Consider the following 20746-nt stretch of genomic DNA (forward strand, 5'->3'; position numbering starts at 1 on the left):
GGGCCCTGAAGCCTTGGAGATGGGGGAGCAAGGGAAGAGGGGACCTGGGAGAATGGACGGAGGGGCACACACTGGGAGCCTTGCAGCTGAGGTTTTGCAGTACAGACAGGCTGAAAAGACCCCTCCCCGAAAGGGAGAGTGGGGGCTGTGGAGACCCCAGGGAGCATCCAGGGAGGGCTGCATGCTCCCAGATGCAAGTTGTGGGACTTGAGGAGCAAGTCTGAGAGTGAGATTGGAGGTGCTGTGGTGGTAGTAGGAGTGGGGGGCAGACTGTGTGACGCCAGAGTGTGGAGTGGGAGTTGTTTGGGCTTGATGGGGTCCAGGGCAGGCTGCCCCAAGATGTGCCACTCTGGTATAAGGATTATTTCGAGACGAAGACAATAAAGGCTCAGAAGACTCAGAAAGAAACTTGGACCTCCCCCTCTACTAACTGCCTAAAAGAATTTAAGATACAAGGCCTGTCCCCAGGACAGGCCATCACCATAGATGTCTCTGGGTATAGATAGACTGGGATGGTCCTTGCTAAACCCATTCTTATCAAAGCTCTGAAAACCAAGTAAAAGTAGAAGTTACCCTTTGTAAGGGACATTTACCTTTATAAGGGAAATCTCCATTTGTAAAGGTATCTCCCTCTCTGTACCGGGAAGAAGGGGGGATGACCTCATCTGTAGAAACTCTTATCAGTGTGGAAGGCGAGGACTTAAATCTGCATATTAGCCTTACTCTTGGTTACTGTGCTTTTCTGGTAATCTCCCATAGCTGACCACCCCCCAACATCCTCCTTTGTCTTTAGCTGAAGATAGTATTGAAGAGGAGAACCTCTGCCATTTTGTCATTACCCAGGTTTTCCTGGGTCTCTCCCATGTAGACATGTTATGAAGCTTTGTTTGATTTTCTCCTGTTAATCTGTCTCATGTCAATTTAATTTGTAGCCCAGCCAGAAAGGACCCAGAGTGGGTAGAGGTTAGTCTTCCTCCCTTTCAGGCTGAAGAGGCTTGTGAAGAAGGGGGTGGAGGGTACAGTGTGAACTGATTCCTGAGTCACCCAGAGAGAGACTGAGAGCCCACTGAGGCTGGGGGGAGGGGCTGGAGCAGGCTGAGGTCCCCACAGTCAGGGAGATTTGGAGGTGCGGGTGATGAACAGCAAGAGGCTTTGGGCCAAAGGGACCCAACCCGCTCCCACCAGCAAGGGGCCCAAATGGAAAAGGTGAGAGGACACGGGGAGGCAGGCCCAGGGGAGGCCCAGGGGAGGGAAGGCAACCTGCCCCACCCCTCCCCAGCCTAATAAAGGCCCAGGCCAGCCAGGCTCCCTCACCTCACCTGTCCCTCACTGGTCCAGGCAGGTGCTCACCTGTTCTGTCCATCATTGGTCCAGGCAGGTGCTCACCTGTCCTGTCCCTCACTGGTCCAGGTAGGTGCTCGCTGACTTGCCGGGAGGGACCTGGGGGAGGGAGAAGGGTCTCACTGATCACCCCCATCCTTGCCTCTGCCTCCAGAGTGCCCCTCCCACCAGCCATGAGGCTCCTCCTGTCGCTCCCGGTCCTGCTGGTGGCTCTGTGGATGGTCTGCGAAGGTAAAAGAGGAGAGGAGACTCTGGGAGATTGAGATGAGGGAGTGCGAAGCTGGCCACGGGCCTGGGGTCCAGGCTTAGAGGACCCTTGAGAGCTCTGGGGCCCCTCCTGTAATCTGGTTCCCCTACTGTCCACCGATCACCCCCACCCCCCACCCCGCCTGCTGGGTCTCAGGATCTCTAAAAGGCAGTCTAGTAGGTGGGAAATCTGCCCGGTGGAGCCCTAGCAACTGATGACGTACTGACTCTCACCCCTCCAGGATTGGCTGTCTTGCTTTTACAGCCTGGCAAGGTCCATGGGGGGAGGTGTCTAGTGGTGACAGTAAGGCAATTCCAGCAGCTTGAGTCCCACCTGGGTGCGCCACTACCCTCCCCACATTCTAACACCATGATTCCCAGGGATCTCCTTTCCCGTCCCTGGAATCTCATCCTAAATCCTCCCAATACTGAAATGTTTGCACCCCTACCCATCTGCTGGGCAGGCCCAACTCCAGCCCAGGCTGACCCAGAGCCAGCCGGGATCTTCGATTTCATCTCGGGTGTGCTGAAGAAGATTGGAAAGAGCCTGGGGAAGAACACCGTGAAATCCATCAGCAAGATCAACAAGAAGGATGTTGCTAAATTGACCTGGTCAGGACTCTTCCCAGGGCATGGGAGGGCAGGGGTGTATCGATGAACACATTGGGGAAACTGAGGCTGGGAGAGGCTGACAAGGTCCCTGTGGTCACACAGCTGTATCTCTGGGTGCTCAGACTCGGGGGACAGGTTCCCTGACTCCATCCAGGCTCACTGTGGACATGGTCCTGGGTGGTGGTGAAAGACCCAAGCCGGGGACTTGGACAGACCTGCGTCCACAGGCTGGGGAAGACCCACTCCTCCCTCTCTGATCAGGAGCCTCAGTGTCTGCATCTGTACAATGGGTGGTTCTGGGGGAAGGAAACTGGAGGACTTGCGTCGTGCCGGGCACAGTGCAGATGCTCCATAATCATTTCACCCCCAGTGGCTCTGTCTGAGGAGTGAGAAAAGCATCCATTCCTGAACAGATATTCATGGAGCATCTGCTAAGGGCCGGGACCTGTTCCAATGTGGGCAATAATCATGACGAACAAGATGAAGTCTCAGCCCACGGGGAGCCGACATTCTTGGGGGAGGCAGAGCGGGGAGGAACAGACCATGAATGAGGGGATTCCAGGAGATGAGCCAGAGGGAGCTGAGCACTGAGAAGACAATAACAGGGTGGGTGTGAACAACCAAGGACGGGGAGGGGCTTTTGTAGACAAGGAGACTGGGTCTTCTCTGAAGAGATAACATTTTCAATCAGAATCTGAATGATAGGAAAATCCACCCAGGACTAGAAATTTGGAGAGAATGTTCCTTGTGGAGGGGGCATGCAAAGGCCCTGAGGCAGGAAGATCTGCACATAATCAAGGAGAGGGTGACATCTAGGCCAGGGGCACAGCCTGGGCAAAGGCAGGGAGGCTGGAAAGTGCCCTTGAATCAGCAGGGGATGGTCAGGGCAAGAGCAGGCTTGGGAGCTAGAGAGGGCAGCCTTGAAACCAGGCCAGGGTGAGGTGTTCTGACTTCCAGGGGCTCTGGTCCATCTCGGAAACAGGCACAGAAGTGGGGCCACCCAGCTTGGGGCTCCTCTGAATCTTCTTGGGGGAAGGGAAAGATCAAGGTGTCAGGTTGGGGGTGGAGGTTGGGCATTTAGAGGGAGGCAAAACACAATGACCTCTCCCCCATCTCTCCCTACAGGAAAGCGGCATCAAAGGCGATTGGAAAACTACCAGATATAATAGAACACATTCCCTCTCGACACGAGGAGAATCCACCCCTTACCCCTCCACCCAAGGAGGATCCACCTGTTACCCCTACACAGAAGGAGGATCCACCCGTCACCCCTCCACACAAGAAGGATGCACCCGTTACCCCTACACACAAGAAGGATGCACCTGTTACTCCTACACACGAGAAGGATGCACCTGTTACCCCTACGCACAAGAAGCATGCACCTGTTACCCCTATGCACAAGAAGGATGCACCTGTTACCCCTACGCACAAGAAGCATGCACCTGTTACCCCTATGCACAAGAAGCATGCACCTGTTACCCCTATGCACAAGAAGGATGCACCTGTTACCCCTACGCACAAGAAGCATGCACCTGTTACTCCTACGCACAAGAAGCATGCACCTGTTACCCCTACACACAAGAAGCATGCACCTGTTGCCCCTATGCACAAGAAGGATGCACCTGTTGCCCCTACGCACAAGAAGCATGCACCTGTTGCCCCTACACACAAGAAGCATGCACCTGTTACCCCTACGCACAAGAAGGATGCACCTGTTACCCCTACATGTGAGAAGGATGCACCCGTTACCCCTACACACAAGGAAGATCCTCCCCTCTTCTCTCCTGCTGTGCCCCAGACAGAGGCTCTGAAGTTCTCCACATCCCCAGCCTCTGTGCCGAAGACTTCCCACGTGACGTGTCATATCCCCTCCACCCCCCACCAGCAATAAAAATCCTAGAGAGAATTCTGCGTGCTTCTTTGCTGTGGGGATGGGGTTATCGGGACAGAGTGGGGGTTGCGCCTTCAGGAAAGAGAGGCAAGGTCTCACCTTATTGAGCGTTCTCTACTTGCTCTGTGCTGAGGCCTTAGAACGTCACGATCTCAAAAGAATCCTCACAAAAACCTTGGGAGATGGGCTCTATAAATGCCTTGAGGGCATTGAGACCTGAGAGTGACACCAAACCGCTTAATCTCAAGTTTTGATTCCGGCTCAAGACAGGGTTGACATACGGGAAGCCATATTGTAGAAAAGAAACCCTGTTGTAACTTTGAATGACCTCTGACTAACTAGCCCAGCTGGACACACACCCTCCTGGAGATCTAACTGCTCTGTAGATTTTACGACCCCGGCTTGTGCATGTACCTCCCAGCTGCGACAAGATGGTAATTTTGTCCTTTTGAGTTCCTTTGGAATGTGATGACCCCCGAACAGACAGTCTGTGCTGATAGGCACCATCAATGGAGACTGAAAGATCTGGTGTGGTGACTCCCAGTCTGTAACACCAGAGGGTCAACATTCCTAACCCCTCCCCAATAACCCAACGGCTGATATAGCTGCTGTAAGATTTTGTGCCCCCTTAAGATGGTTCTTTCAGACATTGGTCAGCCATCTTCCCCCTTGCTAGCAAGCTATAGTAAAAAGTCCTTTCTCTGCCACCATCTTGCCTGTTGACAATTGGGTTTTGTCTCGCAGCAAGCAGATGGTGCCCTTTGTGCGGTAACAAAAATCTGGCAACTCTGGCGGGACCTTAAAGTCCCTGCTCATGGCCAGCTGACCTGGGACAGGCGACTTGTCAGGTGAGTCCCTAGTGGCTGCCGAGGCTCTCTTTGTCTCGGGATCTGCCCTACTTGCTCTCCCGTGCCGACACCGACTGCCTCCTAATGCTCCCTATGGTGTAAAGAGAAAAGGCTACATCTGGTGTGTCGATGGGCTCACATCTGGAGTAGGGTAAGTCACCTTGGGGGTCCACCACCAAAAATTTTCCTTCCCCTCCATCTGGGCTCCCCTCTTTGAGAAGCGAGACCATCCGGTTAATAGGGTGCCCTCCAGAGTGGGAAGATGTATAGGACTTCACCCAGAATCTGGGAACTGGTTCCCTGGTGTCTGGTTTGTCTGTGTCTGTCTGTGTCTGTGTCCATAAAGAGCTCCAGGATCAGACATCTTTTGGGTGAGTGACATCATTAAAATGCGCCTGTGCCTAAAATTGTCTAATATCTCATCAGGATAGTGGGTTAGAGGCCCCACTGGTGAGATTTGTTTGCTGGGTTAAAGTCCCAAGGCTAGGATTCTGGGAGACAATACAAAAGGGTTACAGCCGCTGGGCCATTCAAAAGGATCAGGTGAGAGTCCCAAGCTCTGGGTTAGAGTCCCAGAGTATTGGATTTTGGTGTCTGTTCATGTTTGTCTATGTCTGAGTGTTTTATTTGTTAAAATTGGCTGTTTGGGGACTGAGTTTCTTGGTGATCATAACAGACTCTCTTTAGAAATTACCTTGTTTGTTGTGGCCACCTTGGGAAAAGCCCCCTAAAATGGGGATAACTGTAAACAGCTGACAAGGTAAGCCGGGACAATTTAAAATTACAATGGCAATTTTGGGGTCTTTTTGAGCCTCCAAACCAAGGAACAAGGAAAACTCTTTAATCTTTAAAGCGTCAAGGGCTCCACCTTTCGACGGAAAGCTTCCAGAAGCTGTAAATGGTTACAGAAAACAGCAGAATCTTACGAAGATTGTTTTGTGTCCTGAGGCCTTGGCTTGATAATTGTCAGGTTGGTGGGGGTGGTCCCAAAATACAGCCTGACAAAAATATAGATTCACCCCATTTTGAGGTCAGAGATAGTCAGACAGAAATGTGGGTTGCACTCCTGTTTGTGGCTAAGAGTCCTACCAAACTGCCATCAGCCTCGGGAATTACATTGGCCATTAGAAGAAAGCCTTGGCTGGGCCTTCATTGTAAGGGTCTTGATTTGGGGGATGCTTGAAATTTTAGCTATCTGATTCTAGCTGCATCATAAATATACTTATGACCAGCCGTGTCTAAATTCAGAAATATTGGGAAATGCTAATTCAATAAGCGTTTAACCTGTAACCCCTTAGGCTGCATTCTCCTGAACTGAGTGACTTCCAGCTACAAGGAAGTAGTACGAGCTACTGAGTACTCATTGGTTTATTGATCCTTCTCCTCCCAGAGATGGTCGCTATTTTTCCTTGTCTCTGTTTCCTTGTTATTTTTCATAAAGGAAAACCGATAGAGCAAGATGCAGGCATCTCCATAAGCCTGTTGTCTGCGCAGGCCTGCAGTAGACTTTGCCATAGGGCCCGCCTATGGAGTATGTGCATAAGTTGGAAGCTGTTGCTAAGGGCATCTTGGAAGCCAAAAGAGCCACAATATTGGTGGGCATGGGTCATGCAGTTAAGAGCCATTAGGGCGCTGGCCACCACAAGAAGTCTCCTGTGAAAGGATCAGTTGATCACGGAACAGGGTAGATGACACAAGTCCCCCACCAACTTCAAGAAAATGTCTGTGCAACGATGAGGTACTCTGTAAAAACACACACAGTCCCCAACCCCACAGTACCTCCCTCCTAGGTATTATTCTGGCTCCAAGAGACCCAAAGCATAGCTAAAGCCATTAATGTGTATATAAGGTGAAGGTTTGTTTTTTTCCCTAGTGCTATGTCTTGAGAGCTTGGCTTTGTGACTTCTTTGGTCAGGAGGGGTCCCAGTCTATTGGGGGCCTTTGTCGTCTCAACCTTTGTTGTTTGTTAATGCACTACCACCTGTGCAGCAGAAGCCGTTGCTTTCTTGGGCTATTTTTGGAGAGTGAACTTTCCGGATCTTGTGAGGGCTGCTCCTTTGGCACTCTCTTTTGGGGACGCCTCTTGCATCCATAGTTAAGCCATAAGTGCTTGTAGATATTGGGAAGTTAAAAATTGATAAGGCAAATATGACCCAGAAACTCCATCTTGGAGAAAGCTTGAGTGGTTTCTCTGTGCCTTTGTGATATAGTTGGACAGGTAGATCAACCTATAATGTCATTTAAGTTACAAACCAATTTCTGAGAAATTAAGAGCAATTGTCCGTAAAAAAAATCCTTGTAAGACTGGAAATGCAGCTCTAGAGGCCCATATCCCTTATCTCAAAGAGCTTTTAAATCCTCTGGGGAATATCTAGCCCATAACTAATTTCTAGGACTCAAGAAAAAGAAAAAAGCAAGGAAAACGGCCATAAGAGTGCCTACACCAAAAATCTAGCATCTTGGGTGTCTTCTCCATAAGTATTAGTAAAAAGGCTTAAAAAAAATTTTGGATTCATAGCTAGGCAGCTTTATACCTGATTCATGGCAGTAATTTTAAAACAATAGCTGTGCAGTCTCTGTGTATGTGTGTCTGTATGTATGTTATATGTGTGATATTTTACCTCTGGATGGTATAGTTTCTAAAGAGCTCTATTCGATTGGCTTAAAGTAAGTGCTTACAAAAATTATTTCTAAAGGCAACTAACCCAATGTCTTTCAAGTTAACATGATATGGAATAATCTTTGGTAAATGAAAGCTTGTTTAAATTTGTTGATTTGATTGAAATAGGCACGTCCTCAGAGTTGTCAGTATTTGAGTGTGATGCAGACATACAGCCTTTATTCTACATTTATTGGTCAAATAAGCTGATGCCATCTCTATTACAAAACTGGTTAGCAAAAATAATAACTTAAAATAATGGTTAATTTTGTCTAATGTCTCGTGAAGTCTTGTAGGCAATCTAGATAATTACTGGGAACAAGTAACTAAATAGACATGAAAAAGATGAGTGTTGGGTGAACTTTTAACAATAATTATGTGTTATGGTGTATATACCTAAAATAACTTCCAAAATCTCTTGGTAACTTGAAACTTTGAAGTTTTGCTAGGTTAAATTAAATTAAATGATAAAAATTCATTGAGTGTTTAGATCATTTTCAAATAAGATAAGATATTAGACGTTGATTGCTAAATATAGGTTTGTCTACTTTTAGCTTATTACAGAAAAACTAAAAGGTGTTTTGGGTCTATTGGTAAACATGTCTTGTGTTTTATTGAGATTGCACTATAAAGTAACACATTTCCAGAAATTGTGAAAAGTGTTTGTAGGTTTGTCAGGCCACAGAAAGCTAATGTAAAAGAAGTTTATAATTGCTTGCTTCTTAGTTTTTACTTAAAAATTAAGGTTTCTAAGGGTTAAAAATTCTAATATGTGATTAAATCTACTAAAAATTAAGGAAAATATGTTTGTATTTAAGGAAAGACGTATGTTTTCAGTACAGAAGGTATAAAGAATGGAAATATTTTTGTTTGTTTTGTTAAGAAAGATAAACTTGTCCTAAAGTACTAGAAGGGAAGAAAGGAAGGCATGGGACAAATTCTGAATGTAAAAAGAAAGTTATAGAAGGTTTGTGGAAGAGGAACCCTACAAAGAGTCTTATGCATGGTCAAGTTGGCTAAGATCAAAATAAGTTTAATTAATTGAATAAGTTTTAACATAAAAAGTAAGCGGTTACAAAAATTAATATTTGGTTTTCTTTCTCTTAAAAGAGATAATTTTCTTAAACTCTTAGTCTGCTGTTGAGAAAGAGATTATAAAAGGTTTTTCTTTAACTATAAAACTCCTGGAGGAAAATATAGGTAGTACACTACTCGTCATCATCCATAAAGGGATCTTTTTGAATTCCATGTCTACTCAGACAAGGGAAACAAAAGAAAAAATAAAGAAGTGGAACTTCATCAGATTAAAGAGCTTCTACAAGGCAAATGAAACCAGGGTCAAAATGAATAGGGAACCCACCAGCTGGGAAAAAATATTTGCAAATCATATATCTGACAAGGGATTAATCTCCATAATATATAAGGAACTCATGCAACTGAATAACAAAAAAAACAAACAACCCAATCAAAAAATGGGCAGAGGAAATGAACAGAGGCTTCTCCAAAGAAGATATACAGATGGCCACTAGGCACATGAAAAGATGCTCAACATCACTAATAATCAGGGAAATGCAAATCAAAACACTGAGATATCATCTTACACCTGTTAGAATAGCTATAATCACCAAGACAAAAAGCAACAAATGCTGGAGAGGCTGTGGAGAAATGGGAATCCTAATTCACTGCTGGTGGGAATGCAAACTGGTGCAGCCTCTATAGAAAACAGTATGGAGATTCCTCAAAAAAATAAAAATAGAAATATCTTATGATCCAGCTATCCCACTACTGGGTATCTACCCAATGAACATGAAATCAACAATCTGAAGAGGCTTATGCACCCCTAAGTTCATTGCAGCATTATTCACTATAGCCAAGACATGGAAGCAACCCAAGCATCCCTTGACTGATGATTGGATAAAGAAGATTTGGTATATATATATACCATGGAATACTACTCAGCCATAAAAAAAGACAAAATTGTCCCATTTGCAACAACATGGATGGACCTGGAGGGTATTACGTTAAGTGAAATAAGCCAGAAAGAGAAAGACAAACAGTGCATGACTTCACTCATATGTGGAAGATAAACCAACACACGGACAGCTAGAACTGTTTGGTGGTTACCAGGGCAAGGGGGTTGTGGGGTGGGCACAAGAGGTGGAGGGATGCATTTATATGGTGACTGATAAACAATAATGTACAACAAAAATTTCACAATAAAAAAAAGAGTAAAAAAAAAGAAATAAAGCTATAGCAAACAACAAAAATGATATATTTGCTTTAAAAAAAGGTTTTTCTTTACCTTTGAGTAATTCTACCTAAAAGACAGAAAAACTATGTTTTGTTAAAATAATTTCCTATGTTCAAAAAGACTGAATTCTCTCTATTAATATTTTTTGACTGTTTTAACTTTCTATTTGCCCTTAACTCTTTCTGTTGTCACTTTGATTGAATGGATAACTGAGCATTGTTTCACAGTGAGCATTGTTTCCTACTTGATCAAGTGTTTTAAAATCTTTTGATATTTTTGACAAGTTTCCCTCACTCAAAAAATATTCAAGTCCTGAATGAAGTCTTTCTTTTGCCCTGGAAGAAGAAAAAAAAATTTTTTTTCCTTTAAGAATTTTCAGAGGGCTCCTGGGACCTCTCAAAGAAATTTGTTCTCTTCCTATAAGGAGGAAGATACTAAACTTATTAGGCTTATTTGGTATGTTAAATTACGTGGGAAGCATTGTCAAATAAGTGATGATAAACCTTCTTAGGTGGTATTATGTGGTTAAATGTTACTGATATAAGTGTTTTAAAAATTATATAACATTCCTAGAATTCTGATCTGTCCTAGTTATCAGTCATAATTCTAGTTATTATCTTAAAGTGTTGTATGTCACAAAATTAATCAAGTTTATCTGTCAATTGTCATTTTTAAGTCTTTTGGCATTTACAGACAGTTATTGTTTTACTCTGATGCTTTTGCAAATGTTTTCATTTTCAGAGAGATTCATGGAAAGGACTCTGACATTTACTCTGGAATACAGGTTTCTGACAAACTATCAGATTATGAAACTGAACTGGGTAAGAAATTACAGAACTCTAACAGAGAAACTGATGGCCCCATAAAACTGCTAACAGAAGGTGAAGATCAAAAATCAATTACACAGGACTAAATTAACTTCTGAGGATGATTATAAATTTTTATGACTTTTGTTTGAAATATTGCTGATTTTAAAAATATGTGGTTTTTCAGATTTAAGGAAAACTTTTTCTCTTTTCTCTTAAGCTAACTATGACTTATAGCAATTTAGTAAATTATACTTTTGTAAACAGAATTGAAACATTTATCTTTTTCTCTCTACTGATTGCTCCAGAATTTGGAAACTCTTAGTAAGTGAATATTGTTATTTTCATGGCAATATAGTTATTTGCATAATTTCAATAAGAATCTGTTCTCCTTATAACAGGACACAATTGAAAGCATTGGTTATATTACCAAAGCTTTGACTGGAATGTCATATTTGAGAGAAACATGCATAGACTCAGATATGACCAGACAGCTTTTGAGAGACAAAGATTGGACTTTATGGAATAAAGCCACTTGGAAATATTGGAGTGGTACCTTGCGTACAGCATTCCCAGCAAACTTACTGGGTAAATAAGGAAGGTCACTTTTCTGGCAGGTGCCTGGAATCTCAATATTTTGGGGAACCTCAAAAGAAGAGAGGAATTCACCCAAATCTGTAGGTATTGCAGGGAAAATGTGATGACAAAGTCCTTGGTTTTGCTTTCCAGGCCTCGAGAGGCCTTTAAAGTTCAATCTGAGATTCCTTATAAAAAGTTCCAGCAAAGTAGATTTGAAAGAGTCTGTATAATCGATTGCTATTCTTGCTGCACTTATGTAAATAATTGGGCCAAGTTTATTGAAACTAGACTTATTTTGCAAACCAATGAGTCTAAATTGGCTATCTTTGGTAAAAATGATGGTGATTTTAAAGAGAAAAACTATGTTTCAGTAGAAACTATAGTACACATTCATGGATATTAGATTCTAGCTCCGTTAATTATATTTGAGGTTTTGTGTGTGTGTGTGTGTATGTGTGTGTGTGTGTGTGTGTGTGTGAGGAAGACCAGCATTGAGCTAACATCCAATGCCAATTCTCCTCTTTTTTTTTTGCTGAGGAATATTGGCCCTGGTCTAACATCCATGCCCATTTTCCTCCACTTTATATGGGACACTACCACAGCGTGGCTTGACAAGCGGTGCATATGGTGTGCACCCAGGATCCAAACCTGTGAACCCCGGGCCACCACAGCAGAGTGTGCACACTTAACGGCTGTGCCACCAGGCCGGCCCCTGAGGTTTGTGTTTTACATCTTTTAAGGATGTAAAACAAAGGATCCAGGACTGGATCCTGAATTCTTCTAGTCTCCTGAAATATCTGGCTACAAATCTCCAAACTAACCATTTTTATTTTCTTCATCATTTTCACTTGGAATCACTGAGAACTAAAGCTGCCTTTTTTCCTGAAGCCTTGCAAACTGAAGCTGGAGGACTTGATATAAACTTAAGAGAGATTCATGTCTGTTGCTGTGTAAGCCACTCAGAAAGGTACCTGAATACCCAATGACATCATCAGAGGCATTTCAAACTGCAAAAGATTCTTTAACGCTGATATCTAGAGATCTTCTTGACTCTCACCTCAGAAACTGGTTTATAATTTGCTCCCACCATTAACTTTGTTTTTCTTTTTGTCTTATTAAATACCCGGTTACTTGCTTACACAATATAGGCCTAACTTTGGGAGCTCACCTGCATCACCGTCTTACTAAGAGACTGGTTCAATGAGAGGGAAAAACCTATGTCCCTCATCAACAGGATGTCCCTCCTCCAAGATTGAGGAACGAAAAACAAAAGGGGGGAGTTGATACCAGCTCAATGCAAGCTTGACATAAGGGAAGCCATATTGTAGAAAAGAAACCCTATTGTAACTTTGAATGACCTCTGACTGACTAACCCAGCTGGACATGCACCCACCAGGAGACCTACCTGCTCTGTAGATTTTATGACCCTGGTTTGTGCATGTACCTCCCAGCTGTGATAAGATGGTACCTTTGTTGTTTTGAGTTCCTTAGGAATGTGATGACACCTGAACACAGAGTAGTCTATGCTGTTAGCCATCATCGATGAAAACTGAAAGATCTGGTGTGGCGACTCCCAGTCTGTAACACCAGAGGGTCAACATTCCTAACCCCCTCCCCTATAACCCACTGGCCTATATAACTACTTCAAGATTTCGTGCCCCCTTAAGATGGTTCTTTCAGACATTAGTTGGCCATCTTCTCCCTTGCTAGCAAGCTATAATAAACTGACCGGTAATAATAAACTGTAATAAACTGCCACCATCTTGCCTCTCGATGATTGGTTTTTGTCTTGCGGTGAGCAGATCGTGCCCTTCATGCAGTAACATTTGTTCTGTAAGATGGTTCTTTTGAACATTAGTCCCCCCAGCCATCTTCCCCCTTGCTAGCAAGCTGTAATAAAAAGTCCTTTCTCCTACCTCCTTGCCTCTTGACTATTGACATCTCTTGCAGCAGGCAGACGACCCCCCTTGGGTGGTAACAATTTGGTACCCCAGGTGGGACATTAAGTCCTGCTCGTGGCCAGTTGACCTCAGACGGGCAACCTGTTGGGTGAGTCCCTAGTGGCTGCTGAGGCTCTCTTTGTCTCAGGGAACTGTCCTTCCTGCTTTCCCATACTTATGCCAGATGGCTCCTAATGATGATTGTGGTAGGAAGAGAAATGGCTGCATCTGGTGAGTCAACGGGCCCAATCTGGAATAGGGTAAGTCACCTCAAGGACGCTCATGAACTCCTTTCCCCTCCATCTGGGATCCTTCTGCTTATGGCAGTGCAACGTGGGGTCCTTCCATTTATGGCAGGGCCATCTGGGGTCCAATAGGACCATCTGGGCATGCAGTCAGAGCGGGAACAGTTGTTGGACTTCATACCCTAAATCTGGGAACTATTCACTGGTGTCTGGTTTTTCTGTGCCTGTGTCTGTGTCGGTAAATAGCTTAAAATTGACTGTTTGGGGACTGAGTTTCTCAGTGATGGTAACAAACTCTCTTTAGAAATTACCTTGTTTGTTACAGCTGCCTTGGGAAAAGCCCCCTAAAATGGAGATAACTGTAAACAGCTAGCGAGATAACCTGGGATTATTTATTTATTTATTTATCGATGAGGAAGATCAGCCCTGAGCTAACATCCGATGCCAATCTTCGTCTTTTTTGCTAAGGAAGATTGCCCTGGGCTAACATCTGTGCCCATCTTCCTCTACTTTATACGGGACACTGCCACAGCATGGCTTGACAAGCCGTGCATAGGTGTGCACCCGGGATCCAAATCTGCAAACCCCGGGCCACCGGAGCAGAGCGCACGCACTTAACCACTGTGCCACCATGCCTGCCCTTAAGCTGAGATAATTTAAAGTTACAGTGACCATTTTGGGCTCCTTTTGAGTTTTTGAACCAAGAAACAAAGGAATCTTTAAAGAGTCAAAGGCTCAACCCCTGAGAACTCCTCTCTGGTTTCCAGGCCACATCACCCTGGCGACCCCAAGAAGGGTGCCCTCTCTTGGCAGTTTTGGTTTCGGGTTTAAACTACCCTGCCAGGGTTGTGTGTCCTGGCACAGAAACTGTTGTTTGTGTGACCCTTATCTTGATAATCCTTGAGAAGAGGCCATGAGGGCGAGACCTGATCACCTCTTTTCCTTCTTTGTCTGTGTCGTTCGTCACCTCCTCTGTTGTCACCAAGTCGGGGTTAAGTTCAGGCTGGACCTGAGCAGAACCTGGACCTTCTGTAAAATTGAAAATTTGACAAGCTTTTGCGAGGGACTTAACTCTCAATCCCAGCGTTGGGAGTCCTGGCCCCCAGCCCACTCCAGACTTGTGCCTCTTGCCTCCCTGGCTTGCTTTGTGCTGGCTCAGGGAACAAGTGCCGGGGCTGAGTGGGACTTGACTAGATCTTATAGCTGTATTGATGCCCGCAGTCAGGCTCTGCACCCTTCTCCGGTCCTGCTGTCAGTCAGACACTGGCTTTACTGCCATGGGGAAAGCCCCAAGCATCCCTGGAGACTCACCCCTTGGGTGCATTTTAACTAATTGGAAACACTTTCTATTGGATGGGGTATGCCCCAGATGCTCCATCTTGGAGAAAACTTGAGTGGCTTCTCTGTGCCTTTATGATGTAGTTGGACAGGTAGATCAACCTATAATGTCATTTAAGTTACCATCCAATTTCTGAGAAATCAAGAGCAATTATCAGTAAAAAAATCCTTGTAAGACTGGAAAAGCAGCCCTAGAGGGAGTTCAGATTCCAACCAGTTCCTTTACCTCAGAAAGGATTATTGCCTCGCCTCTCTGGGAAGTGTTATCTAGCCCATCACCAATTCCTAAGACTGAAGAAAAAAAAGGGAGAAAGACCAAATGTGGCCATAAGAGCACCCTCACCAAAAATCTAGCATCTTGAGTGTCTTCTCCACATATATTAGTAAAAAAGGCTTAAAACAAAATTTGGATTCATAACTAGGGAGCTTTATATTACTGCACCTGATTCATGGCAGTAATTTTAAAACAATAGCTGTGGAGACTCTGTGTATGTGTGTCTATATGTGTGTTATATATGTGTGATATTTTACCTCTGGATGGTATAATTTCTGAAGAACTCTATTCAATTGGCTTAAAGGAAGAGCTTATATAAATTCTAGACGTAATAGAAATTAACCTGAATGTCTTTCAAGTTAACATGACATAAATTAATCTTTGCTAACTGAAAGCTTTATTTAAGTTTGTTGGTTTGATTGAAACAGGCGTGTCCCCAGAGTTGTCAGTATTTGGATATGATACTGACACGCAGCCTGGGTTTACTAGTCAAATAAGCTCATGTTACCTGTTACAAATTTGTCAGCAAAATAATAGCTTTAAATGATAGCTGATTTTTTTTCTTTTGTGAGGAAGATCAGCCCTGAGCTAACATCTGCCAATCCTCCTCTTTTTTTGCTGAGGAAGACTGGCCCTGGGCTAACATCCATCCCCATCTTCCTCCACTTTATATGGGACGCCACCACAGCATGGCTTGCCAAGCGGTGCATCGGTGCGCGCCCAGGATCCGAACCGGCAAACCCCAGGCTGCCGCAGCGGAGCGCAAGCACTTAACTGCTTGCGCCACTGGGGCGGCCCCCAAATGATACCTGATTTTATCTAATGTCTCATGAAGTTTTTGTGGGTAATCGAACCACAATTGTTGGAAACAAATGATTTAGATAGATGAAAAAGAGTAAGAGTTTTGGGGTATAATAATTATGTTTTATGATCTGTATACTTGAAAGAACAGCTTCCAAGTTCTTTTTGGTTACTTAAAACTTTAGAGTTTTGCTAAGATAAGTTAAATGATAAAAATGTGTTGAGTATCTAGGTCATTTTCAAATAAGATAAAATACTGAAACATTACAGCTAAATATATCTAAGTGTATGTACTTTTGGCTTCTTATTATTGAGCTAACATCTATTGCCAATCTTCCTCTTTTTGGTGAGGAAGATTAATGCTGAGCTAACATCTGTGCCCATCTTCATCTATTTTGTATGTGGGACACCGCCACAGCACGGCTTGATGAGCAGTGCATCAGTCCACACCTGGGATTCGAACCTGCAAGCCCCCGGCCGCTGAAGCAGAGCACGGAACCCAACCACTATGCCACTGGGCCGGCCCCACTAACCTGCTTAAAGGCATTCTTTTTCTTCTGCAAAACAAGCTTCTAAATCCTTGTGACCCTTGAGTCACCCCTCAGGTTAAACAAGAAAACAGCAAATTAACAAGATTAACTTCTTTTCAATTGTTTCTGTATTGGGAACAAGGTCGAAGAGCAATCAAGTTCTTACTGAATATTTACAGTAACCCTCAGGTACCAGGCTTCAAAAGTTGAAGACACTTAATCCCATGAGGGCTTTGAGGCCCAGAGACGTGAGGTCACTTGTGCAAGGTCACAGAGCCAGGAAGTAGAGAACCGGAGTGGACTCCAGCCTGGGGCTGTCGCTCTGCTCTGCTCTGCCCTGGCTGGGCTGCCCAAGAGAAGAGACTGGGTTGATTCATCACCATGCACACCGGAGGTGTTGTTTATACTTTCAGTGGATCAGGAGGAGGGATCTGGATGAGGGCCAGGATAGGACATGAGCTAGAGACCAGCCCAATCACCACCAGCTTTGATGCCCCCTCCTCCAGGAAGCCCTCCTTGACTTCCAAGCTGTTGGAGCCTTGTCCATCATGGGTCATCACTGTCCGGGGACGTCTGTCTTCCCCACTGGACTATGAGCCCCAGAAGAACAGGGCCAGAGCTGTTGTCACCACTGTGTCCCCAGGCACAGCCCAGCACAAGACTGGGCATGGTGCAGGGGCTCAATAATACTTGATTAAATGTTTAATTATACTAAATCTGAAAGAAAACAAAGTAAAACCAAAAAACTCTAGACATTACATTTTCACAAAACCCCTCTGAGGTAGATGCTGTCACTGCTCCTATTTCACAGAGGAAGAAACTGAGGCACAGAAGGCTAAAGTCACTTGTATAAATCACAAACCAAAAGTGGGTAGAGCCAGGATTTGAACCCAAGGAGGGTGCCAGGCTCACATTCTCACCCCACTTTCTTCCTCACCCTGCAGAGCATGCGGCTGTGACTGTGCACACATGTCCTGCCCCAGGCCTCGCTGGCATCTTACCCCACATATGACAATGCACCCACCTTCCTCGTTAGATAGAAATCATAGGAGGCGTTGCACTGCGGTTGGCTGGTTGGCATAACGGTCTATTCTGTACCGATTTAATCCAACAGTTACTAATTTTAGTTGGCCATTTTTCCAGCACTTTGCATCCCATCAATTGATATTTCAATCATTTTTATCAGCCCCTGGGAAGCTCTCAGGCTGGAGACTCAAGAGACTCACAGGGACAGAGGGGATGGACGGGCAGTTCCTGGAGAGAGTGCACATCTGCATGTGAAGAGAGCCTCCAACTCAGGGGCAGGGAGAGGAAAACAACCACAGACACCAGTCAGCACCCAGTCACCCAGCAGAGAGCAGAAGAGCAGAAAATGCCAGGCGTTGGTGAGGATGTGGGTATTACTGAGCAAGGGCTTGCAGCCTGATGTGCGGCACTGGCTTTGGAGAAAAGAAAGAGCTTTATTGCAAGGCCCACCAGCAAGGAGACAGGAGGCAAGGCTCAAATCTGTCTCCTGGAGCTGAAGCGGGAACAGAGTTTTATGAAGTTGGGAGTGGGAGTGGGTATGCAGAACACTAGCTTGGCGGAATCTGATTGGAGGGTGGGAGTGTAACAGTCTTATAAGTCCAGTGTGCTACAAATCAAGGGACCCCTCGCTTCTTATTAGGTTTCCCGCACTGCTTTCTCTGCACATTGAGTTCCATCGTTGGGAAACTTTTGGTTCCTAGGCGGCTCGAGGTCATCTAAGACAAGGTTTCCATCCTCTGAGCACGCTCCAGCTACATGACTTGCAGATTTTGCTCGTTGCCCCTGCGGAACAACTTTGACATTTCATTATGGATACAAGAGGATACACTAGGAACAGTATGGATTGCTCTATGATGGTTACAAATCCCCCCTTTGCTTTGTCCATTCCTCATTCTGATTGGCGATGACCATTCTAACTACTTCCTGCTGTTTAGGGGTGAAGATTTGGGCTTCGAGGAATGAAATTACTTTGCGTTTAGCTGCAAATGTCCAGGGGTCCCAGGGTCTGGGTCTTTATGTTGAATGGTCATCGTATGCTTTGAGGGTGTGTGTTTCAGGATATGAGACACAACAGCAAACACAGAGTTTGACAAGAAGGAATAAAAATCCTAACAAGCACAAAATAACAATACTCAACTTAAGTAACGCTTCAAGTACAGCCTTATTCCCACTGGGATCCAGGAGAAGATATTTCTTATGAGATCCAACCCAGGTTCTTGGGTTGGATCTCATAAGAGATCCAACACTTGTTGGAACCAGGCGGCCTGCTGTCTAATTTTATCTATATGAGTTTCAACCCCTGAAGAGGTATTATACAGACACAACAGGAAAAGTTTGCTCCAGCACAAACAACTCCTTGCTTAGCTAGTATGTTACCCAGAGCAACTCGGTTATCTAATACTACTTTAGCCAAGGAATCTAATGTTTTATGCTGGGCGGCTAAAGTTTGGGCCGTTTCTCTGGCTATCACTCCTAAGGTGAAAGAGAGATTTCTAATCATGTGTTCACGAGCTGCCACAATGCACCAGGGGAATAGAATTCATCTAAAGAAATAACCAGCAGAATTTGGCTGACCCCCAGGCAAATATTTGTCAGGTGTTCCCCAGATCGAATCCTCATCTAATATAGATCTTTTAGTTCTAGTAAAAATTTTAAAGAACTAGTCCGATGCTGGGCTTTGCTTGAGTTAGATACAGAGAAAAGAGTGACTCAGTATCCTAATAGATAAGTACCTCCTATGTGTCAGCTATCAAGGTATCAAGGTATATATAGGCCCAGGGTTACTGTTTGGACACACAAAGCTGGACCCTGAGGGGGCGCATGGAATACCAGACACAGCGTTAAAATTTAGGCTTTCATTTTGGGGGACCTCATCTAGGACATGGTCAAGCCAGGGGTCAGCGTGTGGCAATGTCCTGGAGGAATAACTTAACCTGCACTTGGCAGAGGTGTGGGTGCCCCCTAAAAATGTGTTTTTTCCTGTCTTGTCTTTATACATAGTGGAGCGTTTCGATTTTTGTTGGTTCAGTTGAAACACTTAGATATTACATATGGGAGGGAGACAGGCTGGGAAAAATAGGTACAATTTTTACAACATCCTGACCAAGAGGCACCATGACTGAAGCCTTGACAAGAGGAGATGCCAGGGTCATTCTTTTCATCTGAGGACACAAGAAGAAGACCAAATTTAGGCTCAGTTAGGGAAAAACAGGGGACAGGAGATCCTATGTCGATCAACTGACCCCATAGGTTACTTCTAAAGGTTTTTTTGTCATAGGTCACAGTGAAATTAGGTATGCTTGAGAAATTGATTACTGGCGTTATTATAGGGTCACTATGATGAGGTACTGAGTAGGGCTTTGGGCGGCAGATCCTACAGTCAGTAAGGTTTCCTGATTTTGAAAGAACCTGTGACATTCTTATTAAGGAATTATCTCTCCAAGCTTGAGAGCCCAAGATGAACAAAAGACCATAGTAAAGAAGAGTAAGGGACATTTTATAGTCTGGATTTGAATCAACAAAGAAAATGGTTCAGTCAATGTACCAGAAGGAGTCAGGCAAAGATGCGTTAATGACGGGGTTTCATCATCAGAGAGCTAGTCCCCACGGAGTATTATCCGAGGGAGAAGCCGAAAATTTTGAATAATCTTTTGCGGGATTTAAAACGAGGAGGTAACAGTGATTAATTAGGCAGTGCAGGCTAGTGTATGTGAGAGCAAGGTAAAATGAAATTGCATCAACACAGGCCGGGGCCGGGATCCCGGGTAAGCTGTCTCCTTCAGCTGTTGGCTGCTCCGGGTCCCTCAACCTGATCAGGCAGAGGCTGGTTCCAGGAACGGGAATAGCTGCTTCTTTATCTGGAGATTCAACAGTCCCCTGGGTTTTATGGTTTGTTTTTTCCTTTTTTCCTAAAAAGTTACTTTAGGTCAGTTCAAGTTTCATAAGAACACTCTCGGGTGGAAAAGTCACCCTTAGGCCTCTATTGCCACCCAGTGTTAGGATGGTTTTGGTCCTTCTGTTTGCCATTGTCCTTGAAGGGTGTGACTTGTTTGGGGATCATAGAGGGGATGAAGGGAATCCTAACTACAAATGGGTATAATTTTTATTCGAGAGGGATGCACCCAAGGTTCAAGTCCTTTTAATGTAACCAAAGAATATGTAACCAGAAGGGCTTCATAGAGTCCATTCTGGTTAGGCTGTAGTCGATTCTCAGGGTGTTGATTCTTCCAAGTCTGGAGGAAGACCCATCTCCCTGGCTAATACAGTACAGGGGAACATCTGTGGGAACATTACTCGGCTAGAAGCACATTTATGTACAGCAGAGAAAGTAGCACCTAGAGACTGGACACACTTTATAG

General features: G+C 44.7%; 1 protein-coding gene and 1 long non-coding RNA gene across 2 annotated transcripts; both read left to right on the forward strand.

The window, feature by feature from the left end:
- The first annotated feature begins 1268 nt into the window (after positions 1-1268).
- LOC131396976 (DNA-directed RNA polymerase II subunit RPB1-like) lies at positions 1269-4715 on the forward strand. The gene is made up of 5 exons (XM_058529543.1): positions 1269-1342; positions 1379-1410; positions 1496-1572; positions 2052-2199; positions 3325-4715. Exons 3-5 carry the CDS (start codon positions 1515-1517, stop codon positions 4088-4090), a joined length of 972 nt encoding a protein of 323 aa, XP_058385526.1. The 5' UTR covers positions 1269-1342; positions 1379-1410; positions 1496-1514; the 3' UTR covers positions 4091-4715.
- Positions 4716-4738: 23 nt separating this feature from the next.
- LOC131396977 (uncharacterized) lies at positions 4739-16368 on the forward strand. The gene is made up of 5 exons (XR_009216709.1): positions 4739-5089; positions 10590-10669; positions 11272-11331; positions 12096-12200; positions 16250-16368. It is a non-coding gene; the product is annotated as an uncharacterized LOC131396977 (long non-coding RNA).
- The last annotated feature ends 4378 nt before the right edge of the window (positions 16369-20746 follow it).

This window comes from Diceros bicornis, chromosome 34 (genome assembly GCF_020826845.1).
Source record: "Diceros bicornis minor isolate mBicDic1 chromosome 34, mDicBic1.mat.cur, whole genome shotgun sequence".
Classification (NCBI taxonomy): Eukaryota; Metazoa; Chordata; class Mammalia; order Perissodactyla; family Rhinocerotidae; genus Diceros; species Diceros bicornis.

Bases quoted from the DNA above. Each gene is read 5' to 3' on its own strand.
- LOC131396976 (XM_058529543.1), top strand. From the start codon at position 1,515: ATGAGGCTCCTCCTGTCGCTCCCGGTCCTGCTGGTGGCTCTGTGGATG. The intron at 1,573-2,051 runs GTAAAAGAGGAG...TCTGCTGGGCAG, and splicing joins TCTGTGGATGGTCTGCGAAG to GCCCAACTCCAGCCCAGGCT. The intron at 2,200-3,324 runs GTCAGGACTCTT...CTCTCCCTACAG, and splicing joins GATGTTGCTAAATTGACCTG to GAAAGCGGCATCAAAGGCGA.